Source organism: Oreochromis aureus, linkage group 22 (genome assembly GCF_013358895.1).
Source record: "Oreochromis aureus strain Israel breed Guangdong linkage group 22, ZZ_aureus, whole genome shotgun sequence".
Lineage (NCBI taxonomy): Eukaryota > Metazoa > Chordata > Actinopteri > Cichliformes > Cichlidae > Oreochromis > Oreochromis aureus.
In genome coordinates, this window is record NC_052962.1 from 31286650 (window position 1) to 31310359 (window position 23710).

At 40.0% G+C, this 23710-nt stretch overlaps 1 protein-coding gene across 1 annotated transcript in view; it reads right to left on the reverse strand.

Moving 5' to 3' along the window:
• LOC116331937 overlaps positions 1 to 22952 on the reverse strand; it is a 32408-nt gene extending 9456 nt beyond the window's left edge. Inside the window, exons 1-8 of the mRNA XM_039605195.1 lie at positions 22798 to 22952; positions 16363 to 16422; positions 15932 to 15952; positions 15480 to 15755; positions 14452 to 14539; positions 13659 to 13885; positions 10593 to 10880; positions 9177 to 9355 (exon numbers count right to left, since the gene is read on the reverse strand). Of these exons, the coding sequence (XP_039461129.1) occupies positions 9177 to 9355; positions 10593 to 10880; positions 13659 to 13885; positions 14452 to 14539; positions 15480 to 15755; positions 15932 to 15952; positions 16363 to 16408 (1125 nt within the window). The 5' untranslated portion in view covers positions 16409 to 16422; positions 22798 to 22952. The remainder of the gene's footprint in view (positions 1 to 9176; positions 9356 to 10592; positions 10881 to 13658; positions 13886 to 14451; positions 14540 to 15479; positions 15756 to 15931; positions 15953 to 16362; positions 16423 to 22797) is intronic.
• Between the last annotated feature and the right edge of the window lie 758 nt (positions 22953 to 23710).

Sequence of the window (23710 nt, forward strand, 5' to 3'; positions counted from 1 at the left end):
CTAAACAGAGATATTAAAGAGGATCCTTGTGTCACATGACAGAGAGGACTTCTTTGTCTTCATGGCAGGGATGGAGGTTGAGAGGAAACAGAGCCTGGGGGGGTGGGGGGTTTACAATATTTCACAAGTGCCTATTCCCTTCAACTGCAGGGAAGACAGCATGGGGGCTGACTGAAGATAGATGGACTCAAGGTGTACTCTGAAAGTTTTAAAAAGGACAAGAAAGAGCCAGATGGATGTGCTGAAAGACAGGTAAAGCAAGAAAAATGAGGAAATCGGGGTGAGTGGAGATGTTTACGTGAAAAGTGTGAAGGCGTAAACGGGAGAGAGACGGTAAAAAAGCTCAGAAGCTCTGTGCATTTTAAATAAACTGTCCATTAGTCAGCACAGTGGAGGGATAAGGACACAGATAGGGAACGGTGTGGATTACAGTCAGCATTAAGCAAATGACTGAATTTGTGCTGAAAGAGAGAATCCTGCTGAGGATGCTGTGCAGATACAAAAGATTAACTTCAAAATCCTTTATTAATTAAAAAAACTTGGTTGACGTCCCCTTTCTGGTAAAGCTGGAACTCTTTTGCTCATATTTTTCAGCTCCCACAGGAACACCTGTTCTGATCACCTGCACTTGTGGTTTTATAGTGTGCACCGTATCTCTTCTAATAAAATCTGGGAGACGGTTACAAAGCTGCACAAAGCCAAAGCTGCCAAGTGCAATGGGTGGGCTGAACATGGATGACTAAACATTTCCACCTTTTTATTGCGCTGTATGCCAGCAGTGATGTGATGTGGCACAGTGTCCTCTCTCAGAAGTCACAGTTTCAGTCTGACTCGAGGAATTCATGGTTCATCGCTTCTGAGCTGCTTTGGGTTGTTGCTGGTGATGATTTGAGGTCAGGGTGGCACAGAAGCTGATCAATGGCACGTGGTGAAACAGTTCAGAAATGCATGAGAGCATGACCTTCAAGAGTAGGATGGAAATTTTATTGCTTTAAAAGTTACTGTTATGGGCGGACTCGCAGAACTTTTTTATCATACACGGAAATTTACTGTTGTTTGTTCTGTGGTGTGTGAAAGGTAAATGATTGAAGGAGCACACCTTTTGTCTCCAGTTTACAAAATGAAAAAAATCCTTTATAATATGCTAAAGATAAAAAGGCTGCAAACATTCTGCACGGTGGTAAAAACATAAATAATGTTGTTTAAGTAGACAAATTAAAGTAAATGCAGCTGATATGTTAGTTAGAAGTTCCATATCTGGTGTCTTTTTACCGGAGAGGGAAGCAAAGAAGTAGTACAAATAGATAAGAAAAGAGACCAAACAGGAGGAGGAGGGGCTGGAGAGATAAACATGGTATTTGACAGACAGCAAGCAGGAGTAAGATAAACGTCAGTAAATGTGACAGAAGAGACTTAAAGTGGAAGAAATAATCAGCAGATAGTGAAGATGTACAGAGGAGAGCAGGACGGTGAGATGGATGTAATAAAATGCAAAGGATGAGACAAGCGGTCAGGTGAGGTGATGAGTCAGGCGTGATTGATCTGAGCTTCATGTCGGCCTCTTGGGTTAAGTCCTGAAAGGTTGCTGACATCCTCTCACGCACGTCTGCGATCTAACAGCTACAAGAAAATCCATAACAGCGAGGCCACCTGCTGTCATCTCAACCTCGGCTGTCAACACACAAACACACATCAGGCTCACACACAACACCACAGCTTTAACACACATTAAAGGGATTAACACAAATATACAGTATATCACTGGTGATCACAAACAAAACGTTAGGACTCACAAACATACACTCAGAAAAAATAACCACACAGAGACAAATACAGTGAAAAAAGGCTGGAAGGATCTGCTGCTTTAACATTTCTCCCACAATCATCAGTAATCATGAAAAATTGAAATAATCACAGGTCAGAATTTGTTTTATTGGGTAAATATTTGTAAAAAAAATTACTTAATACTTTAGTTTTATTTTAATATTTATTAAAAATCTAAATATGAGGTGGAGGGAACCAAATGCAGGACTGTACTCGGACAAATCAGAAACCCAGAGAGAGCCAGGAGAGCACATCAGGGGAGAGAGGCTGAGATAAAGACTAAAGGGAGGGCACGACTATATAAGTACAGTGAGGACTAATCAGAGATAAGATACAGATGAAGATAAATAGAAAATAAAAAACTAACGCTGAAACTTTAAAATAATATTCTAAACTTGAATGAACGAGGCAGAGGGAAACCCAGAAGGCTTGAAGACACAGACAAAACTGAGGGGAAGGAAAAAGCAGGGAAATACTGATAAAATCATCAAGCCATAAACCACAAACACAACAACACAATCACAAAAATAAAAAACCTCCAACACAAACAAAGCAAAGAAATCCAAACTCAAAAGCAACTCAAATTTTAATGTTCTGATTAAAACTAGATTTGATTGAAGCAACAGCAGCTGATATTTATTTAACAGTAGTGAGCTGTAACAGTGACTGTAGTGTAAATGTAGTTAAAACAAACAGAGTGAGAAGAATCACCCTTTGATGGAAACTTAATTAAGGCTAAATTAAGAAGGCTTTTTTATTTTGAAAGGCATCCATGACGCGGTATTTTTAGCCGTGTTTGGTGAGTGACATCAGAGCTTTACTGACTGGCTCACAAAGTGTTTTGTCCCAGCAGCTGACACATTTTTTTAATTAACACTTTAAGAAGCGATATCTGTAGCGCCTTAAATCTGTAAAGTCTCAAATGACTTTTTGCAGCTTTAAGTTGTAACTGTGAACAGCGTCGAAACTATTTCTTGGTTTTAATTTGATGAATTGGAGGGAAACGAGTTTCCCCAATTCGGATGAAAAAAGTGTCCAAAATATTCTAAAGGTGGAAATTACATATTGCTTCATAAAGAGAGTGAGTTTTGTAATATGTAGCATATTTTTAGAAAACCGATGTTCTTGAAATGCATAACTTTACTGTTTTAAGCCTAAATTGAGACTTGAAACAGTTTTACGTGAATAAATGTCTTGGAAAGGATTGTTAGATGTTAGATAAAGTTCAGATCTGCTGGCAGGTCCTGATAATAAATCATAATTTAATGTTCCACATAATTTGTTTCTTGGAAAATGGAGGGTTCAGGCCAGCAGACTGCTATTTATCTGTTAACACCGGGGGAGTGTTAATCCCTTTAGGAGCTTGGCCTCGAGGCATAGCCTGAACTTATAAAGAGGAGTAAGACTGTAATAAGACCGAGAATCACAGCTATGGGTTTTTTTGTGAAATCCTATTACAATCACATTTCCTGTGCATGTAAAATATGTGATAAAGGAAAAGTCTTGACCTGATTCACGCTTGTAAGATTTCCTTTTCTTTCTTTCTAAGGAGGAATTCCCCTGACAGGATACAGAATACAGCATTTAACCATTTTTAAACGTGTTATACATAAATAAATGAGCAGAATGTTACACAATAAAACAATGTTTTTTAATCAGACTTTAAATCAGATCACTTTACAAACCTGATAGATTACCCAATAAGCACAGAAACACACGCTTAACTGAATTTACCTGTGACCTGGAAAATTAGTTTTTCACTGTATTGCAGTTTTGTGTCTCAATGAAAACACTTTCTAACTTACAGCCTGTCACATCCTGATACATGAATCCATTTTTATTGAACTTTTAACCAGGGCAAATATGATTGTTGAGATTTTTCCAATGCACAGGGAATTAGAAGGAAAAAAAACTGCATTGGGAGAGAGGCAGGAGACAGCACCGAGGCAGGGTCTCCAGAAAGAGTTGAGGAGACAGAAAGAACTTTTCTTTTCTGTCACTGTTTGGATTTATGTGTTAGAACTACTGGGTTAAGCTTATGAGCAGCCTCCATTTTCACCACGTAAAAACATGAAGTTATTACTGCAGCAGTCTGGGTTTGTCCTGTTTTCCTGCTCTTCTCTGTCAAAATAAAGGCCTCAAAAGCCAAAAATAAATCTTACATTTAAAAAAAAAAAAGTCTTTCGTTTCCATGGATATGCATGCTTGGTTAAAATGGTTTACAGGTCACGCGACAGTGATGAAGGTTTTCCCATTGAAAACAGTGCCTGCTTCACCTTCCTTGTGTCATGTACCAAACAAACCCTCCTCATTTAGCATCTGTTAAAGCTGCAAAATCTCGTTGTTGTTGCTGTTGCTTACATCACTTCCTGCTGTTCCAACCCCATCCACCTGCAGCCTCTGGAAGGATATTGTTGTTTTATATAATTAATAGTTTCTATGAGTGTGAATGTCTCTCTCTGTGTTCCCCCTGTGATGGACTGCTGACCTGTCCAAGGTCTATACCCCACCTCTCACCCTGTGACAGCTGGGATCAGCTCCAGCCGCCCACAGACCAGAGCAGTTAAGAAAATGTACGTATAAGACCGAGATGTATTAGTAAGAAGTGTTATGGATTATTTAATATTTTATAATGAAAAACAAAAGTCAAAGCCAAATTATAACAACAGTTTAATGTGAAAATAAAAAACTTACTTGTGAATAATGTACGGTAAGCAACAGGAAGAATAATGACCGGGCATCAAGTGATAGACTAATTTTTCATGACTGGTGTCATTAAGGAGTAAATGTAAAAGCAGCAAATAAATGGGGGGTGTCTCACATCATGTCACATTTTAATTTATTACTTTGCATCACTTGAGAAAAATGAACACGTAACACTGAATGCAGATAAACACACACACATTAAAAGGAAACAACTGACACACACACACACACTTTCTGGGCTGTTTGACTGCACAGTTAAAATTCTCTAAACAACAACAAACAAACAAAAACACATATAATGCGCACAACTCTTCAACACTGCCCTTCTGTTAGCAACTAAAACACACAAACAGCACGTACACCCACAAATATTACACTGCATATTTACCTTGTGATTCACGCCACACTATAAAACACCACCGAAGAAGAAGAAATGTGTGCACGCTTAGCTGGCTGGGTTTTATTCTAGCAGTGAAGCTTCAGTACGAGCAGTTATCATAACCACACTGTTTATGAGTAACTGCAGTGCTCTGAGGTTTTATCAGCAGTGGGGGAGAGAAGAAGCGGAGGGAAGGAGCGGGAATATTTCACTGATGCTGGAACCAAAGCGCCACACGTGATATCAGCGTGACTTTCTCAAAGTTAGAAATTCCCAGCTGAAGTTACGCCAATACTGAGGAGGTTAAAGCCATCTTAACAGGTCATTCAATCACTATGCTGAAGTTTAAAGATCCCCTCCAGACATGTGTGCAGACTCTGTTTAAAATAATGATTTGCGTCCGAGTTTTTCCCTAAAAAAGGTTAATTAGCCTCCTGGAAATTCCTAAAATGACAGTCGCCCTCCGTCTTAATGGGAAATCCTGAATTTCTGAATATGCAAATGTCTTTCGCTTCAAAATTTTAATACTTTTGCTCTGCAAGGTGTTTCCTAAACATCACTGAAGGGTTATTTTCAATATATGTGCAAATCAAACCTCAAGTTTCCACATCATGCTAGTGAAAGTCATCTATTGAACCACAGCTAACTTCTCGTGTAGCATCACCATTCCTGCTTGAACACCTTAGAGTTATATTTCCAGACAAACTTTGAACACTGGAGGCAGAACCACTAGTGAAAATATAAATTTTGAGTGGAGGGAAACTTTAAAAAAATCAAAGTTTTTTTTGTTAAAGCAAGTAAAGCTGTTTCTGTTGTTCCCAAACTCAGACAGAGCCGAGCAGAAACAGCCCTCCTCTTCATCAACTGAGATTATTACTTGTTTTAAAAAACTTGAGAGTTAATATTGGATTAAATGACTTGTTAAAATGGGCATTTCTGGTGTTTGCACCCCGACCTGGCTCAAAACTGTGACTGAAATCCTGCAAGACAATTCCTAAAGTTGACTGAGCTTTAAAACCTGAAAAAGATATAACATCTAAACTGCCTTCTTTAATTCAAATCTTAGTTTTTAAAAGTAAATACAGATTGTTTTGGACATTTGCTTGTTTTACCCCATTAATGAAAGCAAATAGTAAGTCATTAATGTACCCCATCCACATAATAACCTTATAAAGTGAATTAAAAAGGATGCAGCTCAGTCACACGACTAGTGAAAAGTCTGCAAGGATCACAGAAACAGTTTGTTCCAAGTCGTAGAGCCAGATCCACTTAAGGTAATTTATCGACTTTTTGTCAAATTAGGTCTTCGATCAACCTCTGCTTGTTCATTAGGATTGATAGCAGTTTCTCTCGTGTCCAGGATTTATCGAGTGTGCCGGTGCTCAATATCTTTAATGGTTTCATACAATCTCAAACACACTGAACACATCGTTTTTGAAACTGTCACCAATGGTGGGATCACACAAAAGCCAGTTGATCAAGGAACTTATTTGCCACAAAAGCAGCACATCTGTTCAGACACCAAAACGAAGAAGGGAGAGCAGCAGTAAAAGAGGCCAGAACGCAATTCTCTCACCAAGAAGAGGCTCCGTGTGAGGCTCCTTAAAGTAAGAGGGAGAAAACGCAACGCACATGCATCAGCGTTAGCCGGGCTAAGATATCAGAGACATCCAGCTGAGAGCACGAAGGCCTCTATTCACGCTCATACCTTCAATTCACTAAACACTCATGAAGCTGAAGCAAGATAAACAACATTAACGCACCATAACAGTTTTCATTCTAACGTCTAAATATTTTAAAGACAGAGAGAGCATAAAATCAGTGTGTGCATTTATATTTCTTTGATTTTTATTTTTGTCACATTGTGATTGGTTATTAAAGCTAAAATGCATTTGTAGCTTGAGGATGATATGGGAAGAGATGTTATACCTAATCTACAAATAAAAAAAGTTACTGAAATGTGAAGCAGCTCTAAGAAGAAGCCATAAAACGTTTGGATTTTTGATGAGAATCCAGCTTAAAATGCAAAATCCGAAACATTAATTATCCATCCATCGTGACACAACTGTGAATTTAGCCTTTCCATTAAAGTAAGTAATGTGACATATTGTTATTGTAAAGATTTGGTATCTTCTAATAGGATCTGCAGGGCCATCAGTCTCTGTGGCTGTAGCTGGTTTGTTTACAATGAGTGAGCCATCTGCCTGCAGCAGGTTTTTAATTGGTCCAATCGCTGTAAAGGATCATTTAATGGGGATTCTGGGCAGCAAAGTGTTAACGCTCTACTAGTTTTAATGACTTCACAGTCAGCTTTTAGTTAAAACAGTGAAAAACTGTTATTTTCTGTCTAAATTAGTTTGAAGCTGAACGATTATCCCTGCCAACTATTTTTAATTACATCAAAAGACTGAATTCTGATTTCTTCATTTATCAGGCGGACTGATTTCAGCATTCACTGCTTTTTGTATTAAATGCTCATAAAATTGATCTGAACATTTTCCTCAAACAGTTTGGTTGCTCATATCGAACCGTCGCTCCCTCGGCACAGCGATCAATGTCTGAGCGTGATGTTTAGGTGCTTTCTATAGGCGAGTCATCTGTTTGGTGTGTAATGGGGTTTTAATGGGAATCCATAAATTCACTTGGTTAACAAACCGCCTCCCGGGGACGCCGGGTGAGCAGCCGGGGTTAACTGTCAGCTCTTCTAAATCATCCAATCCGTCAGTTGATCAGCCGGTAATGAGCAGGTGAATCAAAGAAAGCGAGGATTTTAAAGAGCTGATTGGAAAACAATCACCTGTTTGTTTTTGTCTCTGCAGGCTCAGCATAATTAAAATACATTTTATTCAAAATTGACATTTTAAGAATGAGAAACAAAGTAATAACCACAGCTCAAAAAGGCTTTGTGTTATAACTGCTTTTTAAAAACAACACAGACTCTCTAAAGACTGATTAACGGCACTAAATTACTATAAATCATGAACAAAAAGTCAACTGAAAATCGTGTTTTTTTACCTGGTGGGTTCTAAACTATTTTTGCTCCATTTAAGAGACATTTATTATGGATTTGTCATTTAAAAAATAATAATTAAAATGAAACTAATCATGAGTATCCTGCAGTCTCTAAAAAAGTACCAGAGGCATAAAACTCTGTGCAGACGCACAACTAAAACTGTGTGAATGCCCACAGCACAGCTCATATTTTCATCATATTTATAAAGCCATCTGTACGCACTGTGCTCTCTCTCAGTCATCATGAAATGTTATGCACATGCACAAGCCTCATCTTGGTTCTGGTCTTTCAGCAATAAATTCATCATTAACATATAAAAGTCACTCTTTGCACCTCAAGCTATTAATGAAGCAATTAAAAAATCATTTGAAGATGAAGAAGTGGAGAAAAGGAGATCTGGATTCGCTGGTCTCACTTCTGCAACTGTGCAGTTCAGAGCACAGGGCTCTGGCAGAAGTCGGTAAGTATGTAAGCTACAACTATGTGTTGTACCCAGAATTAATTAGATAAGAATAAGAATAAAAATTATATGATAATAAGAAATGGACTGTAAAATGCCCAGTTTTGCAGTATCGGGCTTGACTTGCTACTTGCTCCAAAATCATGTGGTCCAATGTCTTTATGTATGTCTTTATTTATCAAAACTAGTTTGTGTGTATGTGTATTTATGTTAATGAAACAGGTGTGCATGTGTTTTCTATGTTATTTAAACTTCAGGGTCCTGGTGTCCGTGTTAGCATCCCTGGATATCAGTTTTGGGAATGTTACTTTGTAGTTCAATTTAAAAAATGAAAAATATAACATGTTATAAGAAAACACAAAGGCCTACAGTAGTTAATTATGAAGCATAGAGTTTTACTATAAATAAAGGAAAAATCAAGTCATTTTCTTCATGGACATTTACCTTGTTTTGTAATTTAATTGCAGTTTAATTTAATATTAGCTGCAGCTTCTTTCGATATATTTTACTGATACGGATGATGGGGAAATATCTGGATATGTATGATAGTTAATGAGGCATTTTATTCTGGTGCTTTCCTGAGTCATCCTCAGTCAAGGTGATCTGTTTAATTTGAGTGTGAACATGTTTGCCTGGTGCAGCACTGGAGAGGAGGAAGCTGACCAGCTGACCATCTTCACTCCCACAGCAGGAGCAGGTCTGTCCTCTGTCTCTCACTCCCATCACAGCCATCACTGTCCTACTGCTCACTTTCTTTTACACCACCAAGAGAAATAAAGAACGATGGAAGTTACCTGTCTGAAAGCCTCGCCGTCACTCTTGCCAGCCTGCTGAGCAATAAGCATCAGCTTCTTGTTCTTCTCGTTCCTCTTATGTACTTTATAGAGGCAGGACAGCAGGCACGCCAGCAGCATGAGGGCAACCAGGCCCAGCAGCGAGAGGATGGCCAGAGTCAGGGGAGGCAACTTATAAGCTGAGCGAGACAGACGAGGACGGGTAAAAAAAAAAACAACAGTGGAGAGAAATAATGAGCCTTCTGTGACAACAGGAATGATGCTTCAAAACCCTGAAAGAACAGATATCAGCTTTCATCTCTGCCTCCTTTAAATCTCATCATTTTCTGTTGTTAGCACATCAGTCATCCGTGCACATGTGCCGGCAACATCGCCCGCATAAAACTGATAAGAAATAAATAAGCATTTAACATTGTGAACTATGATACAGAAAAACACAATTGCAGAGCCATGATAAATATCATGCGTTGTCTCCTCAGGAGGAATTGAACGATCAGATGTGGGGATTTAAGAAGGTACTCTTATCCACCTGCATTTATTATATTTATAAATATTGCTCGCAAATGTTAAACGGGATGTATTACAGTAAAATGTCACTAATTTATTTATTATTCATTGGTTTCTGCTCTTCAGATTCCCTTTGTATTACACTTTATATAAAAATAGAAATACATCTCGGGCACGCAGGCACATAAATGTCAGCAGCCTGCAGTGTTGTACATCCTTCAGCATGTTATTGCTTAAATTATTAATATTTATGACTACACTGTGACACAGAAAGACCAGCTTCAGTGTCTGCTCTTTAAAAAGGGAAAAGTCAGACAGCTGTATGTAGCCTCTGGACCTGAAGCGCTAAGCTAATGCAGAAATGCAGAAAAAAACAGCTTTCTGTCTAATTGCCAGCAGGGGGCGACTCCTCTGGCTGAGGAAGTTATGAGTGTGTTATCCTACTGCTCATTTCATCTATGACTCAGCAAACACTTTCCTAATGAGTTTTTGATCTGAAATGCTAGCTTGAAGTCTTATTTAATACAACACGAGGTTCACTTTTGTAATTTATGGTCCCATTAGGTGCAAGAAAGCTGGAAATGATTTCGGGCATCATTTGTCCTTCATTTATCAGTCAGACGCACTTTCCACTCTCTGCATTGATTCTGATGCTCGAACTTCTCAGCTTGAATTTGAATACGATAAAAGTTTGATGTTAACCCTGGCGCTCTGTCTCTCTTTGCTTCCAGCCTTTGTGCATGTAGTTCATGTTGGATTACACTGACTTGCACACATTATGCTAGCAGCCCTCTCTGTGTCTTTATTTGCATTTTTACAATACAAAAATTATGCTAATTCGTTTATTATGCTTGTTAGCCAACAGCAATACAGAGCACGTTGTTCATTTAAGTGTGTTTTTTCACTTACGGGCTACATCTATGTAGACAGCAGCCACAGGATGCCCAGCCAGATCCGTCACATTGAAGACACCCGAGTCAGATACTTGGACCTTCTTCATGATGAGATGTGAACCCTCCACGTTCACCCTGCCCTCCAGCAGCGGGTCCATCGGCGTCACCACAACCCCCTCGTCCACGATGGCTCGGCCCTGATTGTCTGACTTGGGCTTGAAGACGACGTTGACGCTGGAGTAGGGCAGGTGGAGCTGCATGTTGAAGTTGTCTCCATAGGCGAGGTGCTTGAAGTACAGGTGATCTGTGGCAGACCAGAAAAACACACATAGCAACTGTAATAAAGTTCTGTGTGTGTGTTCAGAGAAATTTAAACTTTAAACCTGTTAGAAAATTTCTTTTCTAAATGCAGCAAATATAAAACTTAAATCTGATGCTGATCACCATAATAGCATAAACACAGGATATAAATGGCCCTAAATGTGTCACTACAAATGTAATCATATGATTATAAGCCAGCCTGCATTAGTGGGGGTCTGGGGGTGCCCTGCTGTCCTAACCCAAGACAAGGGGTCAGCAAAACAGTTGTCTTTAAAACAGACCATTGTGCTGTACTGGTGAAAATTACATATAAACATATGGAAATTTTTAATAATAATAAAACAGGGATATGTTTTCCCAGATTATCTTCAGCCCAGTGAGACCCAGGGTTGTATATTTTTTGGACTTCTTATTAAACAATATTCAATTCAATTAAATTCAATTTTATTTATACAGCACCAAATCACAACAACAGTCACCTCAAGGCGCTGTACATATTACTGTGAGGCAGACCTTACAGTAATATGTACAGAGAAAAACCCAACAATAATATGACCCCCTATGAGCAAGCACTTTGGCGACAGTGGGAAGGAAAAACTCCCTTTTAACAGGAAGAAACCTCCAGCAGAACCAGGCTCAGGGAGGCGGGGCCATCTGCAGCGTGGGATGAGAGAAGGAAGACAGGATAAAAGACATGCAGTGGACGAGAGCCAGAGATTAATATCTGTTTGGTTTTCTGTTTGAGTCTTCATATCTTACATTATCTTTTTGTTTCTTAAGTTTTCTTAGTTACAGTTACTGCTCGTACGAGAGTATTAGTTTCCTCGGGTTCTTCTTTTGTTGCTTTCTCATTTTGAGTTTACTGTTGTTGTGTCTTCAGTTTCCCGATTTAGTTCCTTCCTGTTTTAATTTGTTAGTTAGTTGTGTTTTAAATTTAGTTTTACTTCCCTTGTGTCGTGATCCTGATTAGTTTCACCTGTGCTTTGAGCCTCAGCTGAGTCTAACTCCCTGATTAGCCCTCAGTGTCTGTGTTCATGTAGCCCCAGTTTCCTTTCGTCCTTTGTATCAGCATCTGTTAATTTTCCCTCTTAGTTTCCTGCAATTGAGTGTGTTGAACATCTGTTTTGCATTTTGAGCCTCATTTATGAACTCTGGCATTCCTCCTAACAAAAGGTTTGTTTTCACTTTATTCCTTTGTGTCTGTGAGTCCTGCGTTTCAGTTCTGTAAACCCTTGACAAACAGAAGTGGGCAGGAAGGACCCCACTCTGACTTTGTGGTCCTTGCCTGGCTTATTAGTTGGAAGCACGGAGAAACCATTGAGTATGAAGCAACATATCAATCATTCATTCAATGAGAGCGCTGCACTGAGGCTGGACTGAAACATGGGATGAACTGATGAGAGGTTAATAAGATTGATTAATGAAATTTGATGGACATTATTCCTCCCAATGAGATGAATTACTCATCACATTGAAACACAAAACCACCCAGTTATGAAAAAGAACATCTATATTACTCATAATAAATTCTCCCATGAGGCTTAGCCATATATTGTTATAATACTAGTTAATTAAAATGGTACATAACTACATTACCTGCATGAAAGTATGCAAATGTTGGCATTTAGCTCAAAGACCAGCCTCACAGAAGCTCTTGTGTTGCTGTAGAAACTCACCAGTGTTTTAATTTCAATGATATTTATCAGTCTTCAGTTGTAATATTTTGGCTCCGTAACCTTCATCAAAGTAAATGTGTTTTTGATATATTTCACTGAGAGCTCAAACCGCCCAGAATCCCTATAGGTGGGTTTAACCTTTTTTTAATATATTAAATAAAGACTTGTGACCTTTTCTGAGATTAAGGATTTTAAGACAGTGGCACTCAGCCAACATGACCATTTAGGGAAAATTTAGGAAAACATGAAAAGCACAAAAAGCCCTTATTAAAAAACTATGTAGGCTTTAATAAATGACCGGACACATCGAGCTACTCGGCTACTTAACCTCTTCCTCCCTAGAGACCCTTTTTCTGGTTCCAGGACATATTTATTAAGAGAAAATTGGAGACTGCCAATCACAACACATAGCTGAGGAGGCCATCTGTTACTACTGTGACTGCAGTAAACACAGGATTCAGTGCTTTTTATTTCCACAGCATTAAATTAGAAGAGCTGAAGTTAAGACTTTATTAAAAACAGGTTCAGTAACACCAGCAGAATGTTTGTCTCGTGGCTTTTTTGTCACTTTTGATTAGATAGAAAAATATTGGAAAAACTTTATAAACTGTATTTCAAATCACACTCTGAACTAACAATATTTAAAATTAGCCTTACTGTGCATCAAAAGTTTTTTTCTTGCATAGAGCCCAAGGTTACTTATTTTTACCTGACACTTTATTTTAAATTCGATTTTTTTTCTCCTCAGGCAAAATTTTAAAAGTGTAGCCTTAGGCTTGTGGGGTTAAGAACTACACACATCAACTCACAGCAGTGGCTCTCAGTCTGTGGGGCAAACCCCAGTCGGGGGGCACAGAGTCACTGCAGGTGGGCCAAGCAGAAAAAATGATACATGAAGTGCAAATAAGTTCAGGGAAAATAAACAAGGGTTTGCCATTGTGGTAGAATTTAAGTAAAATACAAAGAAAAGAGCCACTGACTGACAGGAAGTCAGAGGCACATCTGCACACACAGCATGACGCACTTTATCGCTGAGTGATCGATTAAAGCCGAGAGGATGCTGTAAAGCTCTGATCTTGCCTTACCTCTGACATTCAGGCAGGTCCGAATCTTGACTTTGCCCTCGCTGTCTTTTACTGTAAAGCTGCCTTCATCTGTCATCCTGACCGAGTGCAGCACCACACGCTTCTCCGACACGCTGAGGCGTTTCATGTATTCTTCTGCCAACACTCCCGTCTGGTCGTACAGCACCACAGGTGGAGGCTCGGTGGTGTACTGCGTCTCTGACTGATTAAGTTGAGACGGACTGGGCCTAAAAATGGTGAAAGATCAGACTGATACAGAACAGATAAAGTAACACAGTGACTGCGATCAAAGATGTTTCCAGAGATGTTAACCAGTCGGTTTCTTCTTCTGTTTATGAATTCATTTCTGGTTTATTTCAACACACAAAAGATGTAACACAGAAGGAGCTGAAGACCAGCACACCCTCTGTCTGTGTTTTATTGTTATTCCTTTGTGTGTTTCTAGTCTTCCCCTCTCTGTCATGTGTGTCTTTCTGGTTTATTTTTGGTAACTGTTTTTCTTTGTATGTCTTATGTGCTTTACTTACTGTTTCCCTGGATTTTCCCACCTGTTTCCTAATGTGTGGTCAGTCCTCTGTGTATACAGGCCTTTGGCCTTTGTCACAGACCCATCTGTTATCTCTGGATTTCTGCTTTGAGTTCCCTTTTTCTGGATTTTATGGCATGTTTGCTTTTGTTTTCAACCATTTCTGGGGTCTTCCCATCACACTGTCCTTGTTTAGCTCAAAACATTCAAACAATCTGTAAACAAAATGCTTCCAGCTTTGGTACTGATTAACTTTGATGACCATACCTGAACTCCAGAGTGATGGGTCCTTTAATGTTGCTAAGATGGATGTAGTAGGTTTCTCCGTATTTGACAATTTGCTCCAAAGCGCAGTCTGATCATCGACACAGAGAACAAAAAACGGTCAAAGGTGAGAAATTTGTCGTGTTCTGTAAATATTAAACTCTCAGGAGAAATCTCAGTGACCCCAACCCTCTCATGTCTCCCTTCACTACATCCATGAATGTTTCCTGTGGTCTTCCTCTTCTCCTCCTGCCTGGCAGCTCCATCTTCACCATCCTTTGTCCAGTATATCTACCATCCGACCTCTGCACGTGTCCAAACCATCTCAGTCTTGGCTCTCTGACTTTGTCTCCACCTGCTCAACCTGAGCTGTTCCACTGATCTCTGCCACCTCCACCTCAGGCTACTGTCTTCTTGTCAGCACCACCATCTCCAAACCAAACACGGCAAACACAGCACCTCTCACTATCATCTTCACTCTTGCTGCTATCCTTTAGTCATAATCACCCCCGACACCCATCTTCACCCACTCCACCCTGCCTGCACGCTCTTCTTCACCTCTCTTCTGCACTATTCTCAACATGGGTCCTATTGCTCAATATATCCTCACGTACATAAAGCACAGTGTGTATCTTATCAAACTTGTGTCAAGTAAAGTCACTTTTATTTACAAAGCACATTTTTAAAAACACAAGAGATGCCCCAAAGTGTTTATCAGTCATCTAACATGACCTGTTGTGTTTCCTTTTAAGATGCTGACTAATTTATCTTTTCTGGCTTCCTGCAAGTACAACCTGGTTTTCTTTGTGTGTTTGAGTTGAACAATCTTTGCTGTAAGACACGTGAAATTAAAAAAATCAAGACCGATGATAGAGGACGTTTATAATTTCTTCACGGTTATACTGCTGGCCTGCACAGAATGTCTCCTTCGTATTTCACCAGAATCTCTCGTGTGCAGATTCTTTCTGTTTCCAAACCACATTTTAAACAATATGACTTAAAGCACATGAAGAAGACAGAGGGAGGCTTACCCTTGACGATGAGTTTGAAGTGCCTTTCAGTGTTCGGATTGTTGGTGTCCCTGATGATGTACGTGCCCTCGTTCTGCTCCTGCACATCCTCCAGCACCAGGTAGCCCAAAGTGTTGGAGTAGGAGATGTTGTGATTCACCACGTTCCCCGCTTTGATCAGCGGCATGTCGTCGGACTCACTGGTCGCAGATTTAAAGATGACCTCGCTGCCATTCCCGCGTGGGACATCAATGTGGATGTCCTCGCCAAAGAAGGCCGTCCTGTGTTCTGTTTTTACTGGTAGAAGCAATCAAGATGTTTTTTATTAGATATGCTGAATTACTCTTTTTGTTACTTTTTATGCTTGGCTTTAACCTGAAAGCACAAACGCTCTGTCTTTGTCATGTATATAATATAATAATCCTCAAAGAGTGTTCTCAGGCGTGCATTAACATCCAAACAACCATTTTTACCTTTTGCAGATGCTGGCAGGACTGTGGGAAAACAAAAAAGATTAGTTTAAAATGAGTTTATTTTGAAGCGCATCTTTTTTTAGTCTGCTGGATTATACAAAAACCTTTAAATCATTTCCTTTGTTCCAAGTGAAAAACCACACAGCTTCCACAGAAAGCATTAAAGCATTTGAAATGTAAATGCTGCCAATAATGACAGCTAACAATAGACTGGATACAAAAACAAAGAGCCAGATTCTTCATTACAGGCAAAATGAAAGGAAATAAGTGGAAATTAACTAGATCACAATGTGTTTTAGCTTCTTTGGTGAGGCTTTCACAGCATCCATGCTAATCACCCAGTTAAAACAAATGTGGTTTTGCAGGAAGTCTGTTTCAACAGTTCATCTATCTAAACTCTCTCCCTAGTGACTGATTATGTTCTTGCTTACCCGTGCAGAACAGGACGCTGAGCACTGCGGCGCCGATTACTTTCATCTTGAACAGTTGATCTGTGCACAAAAGAGAAGAGAAACCCACAGACAATACACAACAAATTAAAAAAGGCTTTTTATAGCAGGATCGTGGCTCCAGGTTTTCAAAAAAAGAAACATTTCCCATAATTTTATTTGACAAGATATATTTGTTAGCTTCTGTGTTTAATTTAGAAACACCTCGCTAAGGTAGAAGCATGCCAACTTCAATTTTTGTCCTCAAGCTGAGGAGAAGCACCCAACCCCGCCCTCCCCCAAATTCTCTACACTGCTGTGCGGCACTGAAGAGCTTTTTGCAAATTAGCTTGTTAAATATCTAAGAGGAGACTTCCACCAACACTCTTTGGCAAGAAAACCTATAGTGCTGTTGCAAAGTCAAATATATTATTAAGTCAAGTTTTATAGATAAAGTGTCTTCAAGACAAAAACGTGATGTTGTGCTGTGTGAGCTGAACAGCGGCTCGTGTCTCCCGTGGTGCTGGGAGATAATCGGCTTTCCACTCACGACACAGGATCACAAACTGCAACAGAGGAAGAGGGAGGAATCAAGAGGAGGAAAAAGATGAAGAGTAAATGAAGAGAAAGTAGGAGATATTTAAATGCAAGAGTGCACAGCTACTACTTTGGGATGATGAGCTGGACAGGAGCCAGCTGGCAGGAGGGGACTGACCTTTAGCTGCTACTGCACAGGCTTACACTAAGCAGTAGTAGCATAGTTATTAAGGTGGGATAATTAAATGAAAGATTAAGACAGACATGATGAAACAGCTAGAAAAAAAAAACTTTAACAACATACATTGGTTAATGCAAATATCTAATGAACATTTAGGGATGTAAAGACGACTTACTGAAGCTCAAACTGAGAATCAGATTGAAGAAGAACTCTGACAGTCGGCTCGCTGCAGCATTTTGCATAAACAACATGAAACCACAGTTTCCATCGTGTCTGGTATCAGTGGTTTAGGGTGGTGGTGGGGATTATAGTTTCTTATCATCATTCTCCCTGAGTATTGTTTCTATGTCCATCTCTTACAACCACAGTGTACCCATCTTCTGATGGCTACCAGCAGAATAATGCACCATCTCACAAAACTGACATCATCTAGAAACTGCTTTCTTGGACATGACAACCAGCTCTCTGTACTTAAATGGCCTCCAGAGTCACCAGATCTCAATCTATCACAGCACCTTTGGGATGTATTGAAATGGTAGGGTCACATGGATGTGCTGTCAACAAATCAGGAGCAACTGTGTGATGCTTTCATGCCAATATGGATCAAAATCTCTGAGGAATCTTTCCAGAGCTTTGTTGAATGAATGCTATAAAGAATTAAGGCAGTTGTGAAGGTAAAAAATGAGTCTAACCTGATACTAGTAAGGTGTAACTAATGATGTGGCCACTCAGTGTATACTCTGATCTTTGAATAGTCTAAATAAATAAATTCTCCAGAATATGTTGAATCTTAATGGAAAAGGAAATTTATGTTATTAGTAGCTCACTTGTTTCTGTTTGTAGTCCAAATGTTCTTATTGTATATCTTATATCTTATTCATCTGTTCCTCTGTCTCTCCTGCTGCTTTGAGCATGTACATGACAAAAGAATTTCCCTCGGGATAAATAAAGTTATTCTTATTCTTATTCTTAAATGGACTACAAATGGACTATTACAATAGGACTACAAGTATTACTGACCAATCACAGTTGAGCAGGCCTCAATTTTTGTAAATCAATAACAAAAACAGACAGCAGAACTCCCTAGTCAAATACTCAGAGTACATGTCATTAAAGTAGGCCTAAATGCTCATTTCCAGCATCTTATACTCATTTTTTAAATTCTAGTGGAGTCCAAAAACGAGCATCGCCACTTACATTATTCACAGGTCAAAATAATCCTTGATCATCTTATATTGGTGCAGCTCCTCACTTTATTCACTGTCTGAAACCAGTTGCTTCAGCTCCTTTAATTTTAAGTCCAACCTTCATTTAAGCCACCTTTATTCTGAGTGAACCTCCCTCACAGACAAGACCTTCCCCACAGGTAGGTGCTGCACTACAGAGCTCCAGCTACACATGCAGTATTCAGGAGAACGTCAAAGAAGCATTACAGGAGTTACTACTTCATGTACTTCGTGTCTACACCTGTCTGTGTCCATCTTACACGCACAGCCCTGTTATAGAAGCTAGTAATAATCCTGTCGGGGAACATGAAGACATGTGGGTGTAAAAGACTGACATATTGTCGAAGCATTAAATTGTGCCATTAACTGCAGATTTACGTCAAAGACTTGCATTCATCTACAACACAAATCCACTGTCCTAACGCTACACCTGCAATCAGGCTGACACTTGGATGACAATAATCAATCCACCTGCTTCCATCCTTGGCATTGTTTGGACAGCGCTGCTCTAATGGGGCGGCTGACACAACCGACTTCAAAACGCCTGCTCAGCAAAATAAAACACACAAACAGGCACGGGCTAAATATGTCCGCTTTTAATTTGAAACTTACTGAACCTTCCACATAACTCTGAACAACAAAGACAAAATGAACAGGAATGCCAAATACCTGCTGATAATTCAATTTTTATTCAAATTAAAGCGGTTCTTCCTGCTGATTACAGATTTCAGCCTGCAAAAAGTTATTAAATCCAAAGCAGGTTTCAGAGCTCTGCAGCATATTTGGAAGTATAATTTATTTTCCTGCTTGGATCCAGTTCAGGATGGTGGAAAAGAGGGAATCACTACATCTTTAGACTGAGAGAACAATAAAATGGCACGGTGTTTCTGCCAGCTCCTTCAGATGAGGGATTAGAGGGCTATTTAAAGACAAAAATAAGCCCATACACTTTCCTTTAGCACATCAACACATGTGAAGACATTTCAAAAATGACACCCTAGCATTAACGTGGGCAGGAAAACTGTTCCAGAGGCTCTTAGTCCTTTGCAGAAAACACAGTAATCATAGCATATTTTCTAATCGCCGCCCTTTTGAAGCAGGTTTAAATCATCTCACTTTAATGTTCTACAGCGCCATTAGTTTACTGCATGTGTGAGTGCTCATGCTGGGGTGCAGCACAGACATAAATCACAGGTTTGATTCATTGATTGAGAGGAAGTATGTGTCTGACAGGAAAATGACAGGCTGCTGCTGATTACATAAACGTACACATCCACTTTAAAAACATGAAATATGTATTCAGTGAAGTGCGGTGGGAGTAGTGGCTGTGCATTTCATGAAAACAACTGAATGCTGCACGAGGCCAAGTTAGCAAGAGGCCTCTTCCAAGAAAACAAACACTTCTCTCCAAAATAGGAGGCGTAGCACGAACAAAGAACAGAATAAAACTCAGACCTGACACCACCAGTTTGAATTTCTTCCTAAGTGCAGGTATGATGATGCATTTTCCAGAGTTTCTGGTTTTCTAAACATCTCGTTTGCTGCGTCAGAGGGAAGAGCCATAATCAGCTAAGAAGCCTGTTATACAGATGTAATCGCTGTCCTTTGGCTGAGTCTCTCGTGTCCATTTATAGAGGCTGACTCTAAATGGGGTCATAGCTCTCATGTCTCCTATTATAACTAAAAGGATCAATCAAACTATACAAGGCATAGCATTTAGTGAAGTGCGTATGACACGTCCAGCAGCCTCCCCGCGGTGAGAGGCTTGGAGGCTACATCTTTCCGGCTGATCTCATCAGTCTGACATCAATCGTGACTGACGGATTTAAGAGCCTTTTCCACCTCATCGCTGCTCTCCCACACAAGACGGAGGGCAGCCTCATCATGCCTCAGTCCTCCTCCTGTTTCAGTATCAGCTCTCTCATCTCCCAGCTTCAATCTGATTCTGGTTTCCTGTTTGTCTTTCTGTACTATCTTCAAACACTTTCCCTTCTTTGTCTTCTCTCTCATTAAATATCCTTCTGATTCCTTTCAAGGTTAGTTTGACTCATAAGCTGTGATGATAGTGCACTAATGTCAAATATCCTCCACCTGTACTGAGTCATCGCAGCAGAAACAGTTTCTCATTAGCATCAGAAGAAGGTTTTGGGCACCTCGACCCTCCAAAACTATGTTGTCACACCAGTGCAAGCACAGGTGGAAATAAGAGGTGGACACAGTGTTGTCCTCCACACTGCATCAAATATACCTATATAATAAAAGGTAATATAATTAAATACACTGAAATCTTTAAATATGAATTTGAGACAATAAATCACCTTCATATGCCTCACAGTGATGCTGAGGGTCCACATGCCCGAACCCCAGTGCCCGCCGACACAAGTGGTGGGTCTACAGGGGGGCTAAACCACGTTAACTTTTTGGGCTGTGCCCACCATCTACACTGACCTGGTCACCAGACACTTGTCTTTGAGCTTTCCTCCCAGGCCTGGGTCTGAGAGAGAGCCCCAGTTTCCCACTTCCAGGCTTGGTTAACCGACTCGGAGAACACTGTTCCATTAGGGTTTTCCATCGCTCTTTGTCCGATTCCTCCCCTGAGACCAATTTGCTATAACCCTACCCCTGATGGGGTCAACCCCCTTTCACTGTGGTAAGGTGGTGATTTGTCAGGGAGGATTGATCTACGATCTGCTATTCTCCAAGTCCTTTACTTGCAAGAAATTAATTTAAGATGGTATAAAAGATAGAAGTAGCTTCCACAGAAGTGCAGAAAAGCCTTAAACCTGAATTACTTTTAATGGCCAGCAGGGGGCAACTCATCTAAACTTCCAAAGAAGGCTTTGTAAAAACAGCTCTCTGCTAGCTTGCTCCACAACCTTAGTAGACATTTTCCTGATGACTTCTAGGCTCTCTCAGTGATTTCAGGTCATATTGAGTGAAACTTTAAGTTTTTGGTTTTTTTAAACTTTGGTCATTATTAGAGGTAAAAGTTGATGTACATTCCTGACATCCACTTTCAAACCACCAAGATGGGAACAGAGAAAATGCTTAACTTCCTAATGACACGTCACTTACTAATGAGTGATGGTGGCTGCATGCATCTTTTATACTGCCAGTGCTGGTAATGCATGTTTATGCAGGCCAGTTGTGATGTTTATAACTCGATGACTTTTCAATCAATTTTCAAGTGCTATTTTTTTCCTAATAGCATTTTCCTATTTCTTATCTGCCACACCTAAGTGGTGCCTGGTCCCTTCTGCACCACCTCAAAATGCTGAACATCAGTGTCCTGATGCTCAAAATGCTAATCCAAAGCTTCTCCCTTGTGTCTATTTTCCAGTCAGGGTGATTGTTATCAGCAGAGGAACTTCAAATCTAAAGCTGCTGCACCTTAAGATTGGCTCCTCTCTCTGGACTTGCATATACTCTCTTCTGCACCTCCACCCCCATCCCCCCTTTAACCCCTCCTTATACTGGTGCAGCCAGGGTGTGTCACGACCACCACCAGCATGAATGGGACCAGTCCCAATTTGTGGATGTCCTGATAAAAGATGGAGGGAGTAAAGGTAAAGAGTGAACATGAATGGAGACTCTCTCTGTCTCATTATTTCACAGATATCAGAGGTGTGACAGTGAGCCATCAATTTATGGTTTTAAGTGAAGACTGATCGAATATTGGCACACAACTTAGAGGAGATTTGTAGCAAAGCAAACCCTAATAAGGAGCATTTTTCATAAATATGACGCACAAACCGGTGCCTTGGTTCATATATTTACGACTAAATAAAAACAAGGCTGCCCACAGTTCATCACAGCACTTATTCATCCATCCATTTTCTTAATAAAATGTAAATGACTTTTCAGTGTGGCCAATACTTCAGTCCTTCAGCGCGAGGCTGTGGTGTGTGCTATAGTACATTGCATAACCGTTTCTGCCTGGAAAATACCCTGTTTTCAGACGGGTATTTCCCGAACACAGCACACGATAATGCACCACAGCCAGGGGCAGCATACACAGATCATACGCTACACAGGATATCGAGCGTTAAACCACTTGGTGATCTGATTATCAGCATCAGTGCAAAGACTGCTTTTTCCGTCGCGTCAGCAGAAACATGAATGAATTTATAGAATTAAGCCGAAATTAGAAGAAGGGAGGAGGCCACTGTGCGCAGTGGCACCCTGCAAACTAACGCAGCGCTTTGATTTCTGCCTGAATGCTGTGAAATTTGCAATTTTCCCGGGAAATTCAGAAAGTTTGCCCCTTCTGTAGCGTTAATTGCTTTATTATTGTGTGAAGGAGATCCCTGTAACTGCTGCTCCCGGTGGTCACACGCCCTACATCACCGGTGCGAGCGCTCAACACAAGCAAATAGTCAAAACAGCGAAGAAAAACTGCAGAATTTAACCCACTACCTCCCTGACTGAGCGAAATCACGAGGAAAAAAGACCAGTCGCTGTAATATGCAATTATAAATGGATGAGGGTAATTACCTTTGTCAAGCCTCGGATCCGAAAATCACTGGACAGGGAGGGGCTCAGGAGTGATGGAAATGTTTTTCCTTCTTTATTTCACCAATCTCGTCCACCCCATCACCCCCCAACCCGACAACAAGAGACTTCAATGAGGCCGATTCGGGAGTGGGCTGAGGACTTTCGGTTGATGTCGGGTTTGTGGACCATTTCATTTCGGCTTTGCTCGGAAAGCTTCGGTAGAAAACGTCGATTCTGGCTCGGAGCCACAAGAAACCGCTCTGCATTTTAACCTCGGGCCACCATTACACATGCACGATTTCTCCAGCCCGCTGTTCAGCCTTCACTGAAAGGCGATCCGTATTTAGAATTACCTTAGAAAACAGGTTTATATTGATTAATATTTTTTGCATTAACATTTTATATACATTTAAATAATTATTATTTTACAGTATTTATTTCTAACAAGAACTGCAGCATGTGCTCTTCTCTTAATTTTCTGTTACATTAAAGTGCTTTGTTCCTTTGCAAACAACAAGATTTACATAAAAACACAGAGATATTTAACCCATTAAGTGATAGACAACTACAAATCAGAAACGAAGAAAGCCTTTTAAAATCAACATTAAGTGGCATGTGAATGGTCTCCTGTTAATCACAAGCAAAAAACAAACACCTTAAGCTGTATAAAACATTTATGTAAAACATGCGGAAGCTTTTGCAGTGTGATTAAAACGCCTTTTGCTAGACTGCGTCGGCAAAAAGACTTGCAATATGTTCTAATGAAGACATTAGGCAGCTTCTTACTGTTAACTGTCACAGTGCATACATAGAGCTGCACTGCTGCAATAATAAAAGTTCCTCTGTTGTGTATTAATGCAAATATTTAGTATTTGCACTAATATGCTGCATATCTACAGTATATTCAGTAGAT